A 9450-nucleotide genomic window follows, 5' to 3' on the forward strand; every position below is an offset into this window, starting at 1 on the left:
CCCCCGACTAGAGCCCTGTATATATATATATATATATATGTATATATATATATTTTCTTTCTGTATTTTATTTAGTTGTGGTTTCTGTAATTTTGTGATGGCCTATGGCTAAACACAATAAATTGACTACTGACTGTTTTTGTAGTCTGTGTTGCATTCCTACTTTGGAAAAATATATAAACTGCTCTCCCCATCTTCAAACGATGCACAAAAAGCCACTGCAAATATGCCAAAAGTAGAATGTGCAGTGATGTGGTAAATGAGATACTTATTCAAATGTTACCATCAGCATATAAAGATGTAACCTGAGAGTAGCATGACGAACACATTGATAGTATACGCATTGCTGACATACTACAGGTGCAACTTTTCTCTGAACTGTATGTAATATTCAGCTCTGATGCCTGTGCAATCATAATAACTTTCCTAGGTTAAAAAAAATCAGATAAATCTTACCACTAGTGAGAATATAGGAAGTTTATTCTAAGAAACATACTACTGTAATCCCGTGCCTGATACAATAATGCTACTAAGCTGTCAAACAGGGTTTATATTCTTCCAATGCCCAGCCACAATCGATGCCAAACAATGAGAACTTGGAGAACAATTTCCAGTCCCTGCAGCTGATTTCTACTTGGGAGGCTGATATACTTGTTTGGGATCTGATGTTAACTCACAAAGTGGCTCATATTCATTTCAGGTCCTTCTCTGCCTGTGAGAAGCATCTATAACAAAAATATCTGTAGATATGTTGTATGGTGTTGGTGCAGTGGTGGTATCATGGATGAGTTGGTGTAAGCTTATTTGGCTAAACGTTTTTGGATCTGTTCAGGCACTCAGTACATGACCTTTAAAACTCTTTACTGGACCTTTACATCTTTCTGCTTTGTCAAGGCCATGATAAAAACAATGGCCAAACCTACCAAGGGGTCTAAAAGAATCCCCACTCAATAGTGTTAAGGTATATGCCTACAATAAGCAAAACGTGCATATCTGTTACAACAAAACTTTCGGATACTGTTTCACTTTAGATATAAATTAATCTTACAGTTTCAGAAAATGCCTTAGATCCTTAACAATATCAACAGACAGTTATTACTGCTGCAGGTAGTGGTTCCTAACTGGTGCCCTGACACTTTAACAATTCTGTTTCCACACATGTAAACAGCAACATTATGCTATGAAGAGGTTTAAAACATCTGACTGAGAATATCTTCCATGTCAAGGGAGAACCAACAGAGCTTCTAAATGGAACACAAGCCCCTGATAATAATCCTTCTGAAGGCCAGACACAAGGGAAACAGGTTCCAGTTTGTTTCTTCATGCTGTAACAACTGGATAACATCTCTTAGTAGTTCTGTTGGACAATATTATAAGCACAAAGAGATAAATACTATGCTCATCAGCAACACATTCTGGCAGTTTGTAGCTTGTCTGGCTATGGCATACCATTATATTGTCTTTGTGTAGCACAAATGTTTAGCACTCATCAAAAAGAGCAAGTCTAGAGACCACAGAAATAAAAGGTTTATTTTTATGTAGAAAAAAAATAACATCTTTACAAACTGTGGGGATACTCTGTCTATTTAAGTGACACCCTATGTTCTGCAGAGGGCTTTCCTTCTGATGATGCCAGACCCAAAGAACTATTGACAAACCACCCTTGTCCTTGGTCTCTAAAAATGTGAGAATATAATAAGCCTATTGCACAGCTTTCTCCCCCAGTTGAAGTCAAATGTTCTGTCCACTGGACCACTGAAGGGGGTCTTCTGCCCCTAAAGCAGGAATACTACAAATAAAACTGGGTCCCCAGAGAGTGAAACCCAGATAGTTAAGAGACACTAAGCCCAAATCAATGTGGGATGCAACAGAACCAATGAAATGCCTGATGTTTGGAGAGATCAAGACCTCCAGAATGTCTTCTGTTCGTATTGTATTAGCCATGTAAAGTGATGTATAACCAAGATTACACAGATAAATAGAATGTGTACCAGAGAGAGAGTGAGAAAGAGACAGACAGAAAGACTTTACCGTGAGCTGCTCCTGTTGTGAAGTGGCAGTGAAAGGGAAGAGACAAGGAAAGTGAGTAACAATAAGAAAGAGAACACACAACATAAACCTTGACGAACCCTTACCCCATGCTAGTTCAGTCCAGCAGCATGTCTCACCAAAGTACTGTGTTGCCTGCTCCAGGCAAGGCAGTAATTTCCTCTTCAGCTGTGTTCTTGAGGTTATGGTTTCATTAAGGTTGAGTGAGGTCAAAGCTCTAATGCCAAGTAAACCCTCCATGCCAGCTATAGAAACTAGGATTTTCCCCAGCAATACTGGGCAATGTGGTTGCATTTCTTATAGCAAATAAGGACAACTCTATCCATCTTAGCTCATCCTAACAATTCTTTTTAACTAAACCGAGGGCCAAGGGCTACAGCTTGCTATCTTTCCAAAAACCTTATCCTTCCCTTCCTCAGACTCCATCAATACCTCATTCAGACAGCAATTGTTCTTTACACGATCTTACCCTTTACCCTATATTTACATGTCCCTTGTTCTTCATTCACCATCTGTTTCTTGACTCACTTGATTTTTACATACCTCCTATATTAGGATTTTCTTGCTTCTATTTTTAGGTTAAGTTCAGACAAATTTCCCCTGAAATTAAGGCAACCATTCAAATCTGTGGTTCTATCACCATTAGCACCAGCTGACTTAAAGGGTTGCTACTGCAAGATGCTGAGTGCTTTTTGCTACAAAATTAATGTCAGTCACTGAAGCCCTTTCACAGGTTGTGAACTGAGACTAGATCTAGAGCTCAGAGTTTAGATCACTAGATATTGAGCTTAAATAAGTAGGAGGAGGGAAGGTGACATGGTATCGCCTGATCTCTTCAGATCTCAGAAGCTAAACAGGGTTGGTACTTGGATGGGGGACCACCAAGGAAGACTCTAAACAGGAAAGCAATGGCAAGCCACCTCTGCTTCTCACTTGCCTTGAAAGCCTCTTGCTGGGGTTGCCATAAGTCAATTGTGACTTGATGACATATACATGTACGTAAACAGTAAAACTGAAGTATTAGTCCTGCAAACTATTTATTTAGCAGAAACATGGTTTAACGTAACCTTTCCTCTGCATTTTCATTCCTTAGTTAGGATTTGCTTGTTCCTAGTTTTAGGTTAAACTGAAAAACTGTCTGTCCTCCTTCATGTACTTACTAGGCAGTGTCCCACTGAATTCAGCAGGGCTTGGTTCCAGTTAAAACTGTACATGACTAGGATGCATGCCATACCACATGTTGTAGAAAGCAAGTTAGGCAGTAAAGTATTGGGACCGTCTAGAATGGAGTGCAGCCTCTACCCCAAAACTGATGCAAATACACTCTTCCTCCATATAGATAAGCTAATTTTCCACACAAAGGATATATCTCTGTAGCCTAACCTCAGATCTCAATGATGGTATATGAGGCGAAGTTTTCATCACTATAACTGATTGACTAGTTAAATGTAGAAAGGCAAGGAGAGAGATAGCAAGCTTCTCTTCTCTGGAGTATTATTACCAGCTCTGATTCACGACAGTGGCCACAAAATGTGTCTGTAGCCACTAGTATGTAGGGCTGCCAAGTCCCCCCGGGGGGCGAGGAAACCCCCGCCCCAGAGGCCCGTTCCCCGCCGCTGGCGGATCGGGCCCCGGGGGGAACACCACTCCGGCGTGCGCATCACCAATAAGTGACGTTATGACGCCGGGGTGGGGTTGGGGCCACGACCATCCGAGGGGGAAACTCTATATTTCTCCCTTGGATGGTTGTGGCCCCACCCCCAGCATGCCCGGTGTCATAATGTCACTTCCTGGTGACGTGTGTGCGCGCGCATAGGACGCCGTACGGGAGTCCCCCGCTCCCGACAATTTTCGACTTGGCAACCCTACTAGTATGGCTACTTCTGATGCAACAGTATGAAGTAACATGACATGAATACAGCATAGTATATACAGTCAGGTAACAGCAATACACCAAAACGACAATATAGATCCTTGTATGATTAATTAAAGCCAGCATGATTGGTTCAACAAAACAATTTCTAGGCACTGATGAACTTAGATGAAACTGATGATGACAGACAAGTGAGGACTAAACTAGATCACTAATGATCTGGGACACATGAAGGAAAGAAAAGGAGCATTGCAACAGAGGGCGGGAGGTTCATCCAAAGTGATAAGCTATTGGGAAACATCATAACTAATAAGTCCCTGCATAGCTGCTTGTAGCAGCTCTTTAAAGTTCAGTTAATGTTTCAAATTAATCCCATGTTGTCACTTTTCCTTAGTTGTTGCTATCAGTAGATCAGGGGTCCCCACCCTTTTTGAGCCTGGGGGAAGCACGGGAATTCTGACACAAGGTTGTGAGCGCAACCACAAAATGGCCTTCATGAGAGGTGGCAGCACACACAAAGGAAGCCTAAGCACAGGGGACAAGAGGAGTAATTTTAAAGATTACACATGGAAAGAGGAGTGAGAGAGAGAGAATAAAACTGCTACTGAAATACATTATTTTGATTTGCACAGCCAATCAGATCTTCAGTGGCCAATTGGAAGCCCCACAGGGCAGGAATACCACCTGGCCTCACCCACTTTCTAAAAATACTTGCCTCGTTGGGGACTCCTGTAGCAGATTATAAAAGAAAATTAGAGCTATTTTCATTTCACCCCCCCCCCTTCCAGAGCCATACAATGCTGATCACCCTAGAGATAACTAAACTACAACAGTGCACCACAGGTTCTCACTTACAGCACTTACTGTCTGTATTACTTCTGAAGAGGAAATGTGAAGAGGATCTCTAAAGCTGAGCTGTGTGCCCACTTACATGCTAGACCACCACAAAATATGCAGATCTCTTGGTGGATGTATTCACAGCTCACATTCAAATCAGCATGCACCAGGGGCCAAGCTCCACTGTGCTGATTGAGATGCTCAAAAGAAAGAACATCTGGTTGTGCTATTGCTAGATTTAAGGCCAACTAACTATCTGCTACAAAAACTGTCAAAAGCCATAGGGGCACAGTTTTGCCCTAGTCATGCTACTGCCTTTTAATGTGATGGCATTAACTCAAGGGCCTTGTCCACCACATATGATAACATCTGACTAGAAACCTAGTCACCATGCTAGGATTAGAGGATTAATTCTTCTCTCATCCCCAGACAGCTCCAGAGGCATTTCATGTATAGAAGACTTGCTTTACTGAAAATGCCACTGATATTTTAAAAAATAAAATACTAAAATCAGCCAAGGTTATAGATAGGTCTCAGACCTTCAGCTCTTCATGGAACCAAAGGCAATGTTATGACACTCCAACATGCTTCACCATGTATCAGCCCAAGCAGGCCTGACACCAAAGCTTAGCATTTCACGACTGCTGGCTAGAAAAGAATTCCCCTGCCCCCAATTCTATATTTGGGCTCCTCTGCCAGCGTTGAACAGAACTACAAACATCATGGTGTCACCGGAGTTTGATACAGAAGAAAACAACAATAACAACAACCTTGAAACATATCCATGCCTGCCCAATTCGGTGACAATGCTACCTACCCAAACTGAAAAGAATAGCCCTGAGTTCCCTACTTATATGGAGTAGCAGGATGCAGATACTTCTGTGGAGACCAAGGGATTTTCCCAGCTCCATGCAGAAGACTCAGAACTACAGAAGGAAGCTGCTGATGTGTGGAACAGCTGGGCAATGGGTGCAGAACATGCAGATAGTGGAGGGAAGTGGGGTAGATATTCCAGCGGAAAGGCTGACTGCACGAACTATCCTCAGGGTTGTTGTGCCATCTCCTACAGCTCTTAGAGATTACAGACTGAAAACATGAGGCAAATTTGAAAACTGGGCAAGAAGGAGCCTTTAATAAAGTATGGGCCACTCCAGAAAAATTGGAAGGCATCTGCCAGACCCTGGGAGGGATCTCGGTGTTGGCTAAATACAGAACACTTCAACTGGCTATAATTTCTATGATGAGTAGAACTATTGCATGCCCATCTGTTCCTAGAGGACCAACTACTCTGGAAGCAATTAGAGGTCTCAGTCCTGACTAAGGCACAGTGAACCTTCACTGTCTTCCTACACCTACACAGCAAACAGAAGATGACATTGTATGGTTTTTCCATTTCACAGAGTTCCTGCTTGCTATCCTTCTTCCTTTCCTCAAATAGGAGCAAAGGAAATCAGAAACTAGAGCCAATTCAGATGTGCCCTATGAAATGGACCAATTGTGATACAGAGAAGGGAACAGACTTGCTGAAACTTCTAACAACAAACCTGGGAAAGAGAACAAGACAAGTGCTGGCTTCTTGGTTTCCTGTTGTCTTATCCTTATAGATTACACTTTCCCAGAATGTGATATAATACACAAAGTTCTTGATTTACAGCTCACATTAATGTCAACTCACTCATCACCAAATCTAGATACAGAATCCAGGCGCCCCCAATTTAATCTACAATACCCTATTTTGCCACAGGGAGTTTACAGAGATCCTATTTTCCTTTTCACATAAAAAGGGAATATAACAACACTGGCACCTCTCTGTTTTCATACAATTAGTTTATTCTTCATTATGCTGGTACAAATCTTTGTGTAGTTCCTTTGTTTGTGTATGTGTGAGTGCAGTGGGTGTGTATATATGTGTGTGCATTGCCTACCCTCAAGATTGTGGGGTCAGATTTTAGTATTTATTTTACATCTTTAATAATGCTGCATTTATACAATTACATCTGTATACCCTATACTCGATTGAACCACACACCAATAATTCTGATGTGGGAAAGAGAACCTCACACTAAACAAAGTATTAGTGGTAGTACATCTGCCTTACATGCAGAAGGTCCCATGCTCAATCCCCAGCATCTCCAGTTAGAAGGAGCAAGTAGCAAGTGATGTAAAAAACTACCACTTGTGACCCTGAAGAGCTACCACCAACTAGAATACACACTACTGACCCTGATAAACCAATGATCTGACTCTGTACAAGGCAGCTTCAGGTGTTCATGTGCCATCTTTGGTTGGGGGGCTTCAGTCAGAGTTTAATATTCATTTTGAACTTGACATACTTCGTTGCAATATGTTTCACTGTATCTGGGTTACAAATGTACCCTGAAGAAGAACATTAATCAAGGACAATCTAGGAATAGATATGGGATGAGTGTAAACTTCAACAGCTACTCATGCTATTGTCAGTGACAAATTGCATGAAAATGAAGCAATGCAGACATACCCTCAGTGTAATAATTGTAAATGTCAACTACGGCTATATTTCATTAGCTGTTTTCACTACCCTGGCCAGAAAGTATAAAAGCATCATTCCTTGCTGTCACTGGGGAGAATTATTTGCCTTGCCAGTCTTGTTTTTGCCTTGTAGCAACACAAGGAAGCATCATATCCTGAAAGTCTGACTTCTACTGATGTTATTTCTTTAGTGCAAAATAGGAGCTAATTTTTGTTGTGGACCGTTCAGCATGGAATAATTGGCTGAGTTTCCCACAACCTTGAACATTCTTGAAGATTAAGAGGGACAGTCTGCCATTCCTCTGCTTGGCCCTTGGGGGAAGCTCCACATGCGAGGGGCATCCCAAGCCAGAAGGGAGGACATTTGAAGTGTCCATGCTCTATAAAGTCTTTTAGTGGTACTGAGAGAGAAACAGAGACAAGGCAAGAAACAGTGGAGTCAAGTTGCACATGTGCTGGAATCTAATAACACAACCCATCATGCAGCAAGCTTGAAGAAAGAGATCTTTCCAGTGAAAGATGCTGTGCTTCCTGGAGAAAGAAGTAAAGGCAAGCATTATGGCTTCCTAATGAAACTCACGTGAAGGCAAATGCCACCAGTGCGCCACTGACCACAATGAAATCCAGGATGTTCCACAGGTCCCGGAAATAGGCACCTTGATGAAGAACCAGTCCTAAGTCTATCATCTGCAGAAACAACCAAAACAAATGAAGTTACATGCTTGAGGCACTGTGCATTGTTTTGGTTACAACTATCCTCAAGGCCGAGCTAGTTATCAGAAGACCAGTGACTGGATCTTTCCAGTGTCTTTAAAGGCAAACAGCAGCCATGCTAGGGCTCACTTTGGCTTAGGAGTATGATGTGGGGGAGGGGTGTTTAACCCTTTTCTTCATCATACTGTTGCTGACTTCAAACTGCCCCATGGAGCTGTTGTTGCATTGTTGGGGGACATATACCGGTTACAGTAAGAGACAGGTCCTGGCATTTTTACCATGTATCAGTCATGTGTGTTCTGTAATATTTGAAGGGGAGATAGATATATACAGTCATGCGGGAAACATGCTTGGCAACCTCAGAATGCAGACACATCTCTTCTCTAATCAGTGAAGTTGCCCTCAAAGTCTCATTGGGTGTCCAGAATTTTTTTAAAAAATCTAATGCCTCAAAAAGCCTTTGTAACTCAATCCTCACCTCAGTCTTTGTTGGGAAGTTTTCCTTTAAGGCAGCCTCCCTGCGATCGACAGTTACCAGCACAGGGAGTATGTTGATGAGAAATCTACTGACCCTTGCAGGGGTTTCTTGGAACTGTAACTGGAGAATACCATCTAAATCCAGTTCTCCGCTACAGACTGCTCCTGATGGTGGATTTATACAGCCACTGGTAAATCAGCTAGCTGAGCCCACATTAGCTATATACTAATTCCAACAGAGGGCGCCTTGTGCGGATACTTATTTCCACTAACAGGAAGCTCACTCTCCCCCAACAGCTTTTCCAACATAGTCAGTAGACTTCCTGTGTCTGCAGAAAAACCCAAGAAGTAAAAAAATCCCTTCAGGGAGGATTGAATTTCCCCCAATACCTTTTGAAATGGTCTCTGCAGGGATCTAACTCCAGGCATCAACAGTGAAAGAGAGATTAGAACGTTCGGGGGGGGGGCTTCTAACTGGCTCTGTCAGTAAAAGGGTGGGGGAAGGGCCCTTTCCTGGCTTCTTTTGGCCTCAGAGGGAGGGAAGGAGGGAGCCTTGGGGCCAGGCCTGACAAAGGGTTGCCAGTGCCAGCCTGGGGAATCACTAGAGGTTTTGAGGTGGACCGTAAGGAAGGAGGGCTGGGTTTGGGGAAGGGAGAGGCCTCAGCTGGGTATAATGCCACAGAGTCCACCCTCCAAAGCAGCCATTTCCTCCAGGGAGACAGATCTCTGCTGTCTTGAGTTCAGTTGTAATTCTGGGGTGGTGGTTTTCTAGGCCCCACTTAGAGGTTGGCAACCCTAGGCCTGGCAGCAGTTTAGGGTCGCCAGGTCCCCCCCTGGCCACCGACAGGGGATGGGGGGTAAGGTTGCCAGGTCCAGGCTGGGAAACTCCTGGAGATTTGTGGGTGGAGCCTGGGGAGGACAGGGACCTCAGTGGGGTACAATGTCACAGAGTCCACCCTCCAAAGCATCCAGTTATCTCTGCAGTCTGGAGA

General features: G+C 43.1%; 1 protein-coding gene across 1 annotated transcript in view; it reads right to left on the minus strand.

Annotated features, from left to right (window-relative positions):
- Nucleotides 1-9450, minus strand: part of CACNA1A (calcium channel, voltage-dependent, P/Q type, alpha 1A subunit) — a 345585-nt gene that overhangs the window by 93796 nt on the left and 242339 nt on the right. Inside the window, exon 24 of the mRNA XM_015418872.1 lies at nt 7848-7954. Within this exon, the coding sequence (XP_015274358.1) occupies nt 7848-7954 (107 nt within the window). The remainder of the gene's footprint in view (nt 1-7847; nt 7955-9450) is intronic.

The sequence above is a fragment of the Gekko japonicus genome, unplaced genomic scaffold, assembly GCF_001447785.1.
Source record: "Gekko japonicus isolate JY-2015 unplaced genomic scaffold, Gekko_japonicus_V1.1 scaffold1769, whole genome shotgun sequence".
NCBI lineage: Eukaryota > Metazoa > Chordata > Lepidosauria > Squamata > Gekkonidae > Gekko > Gekko japonicus.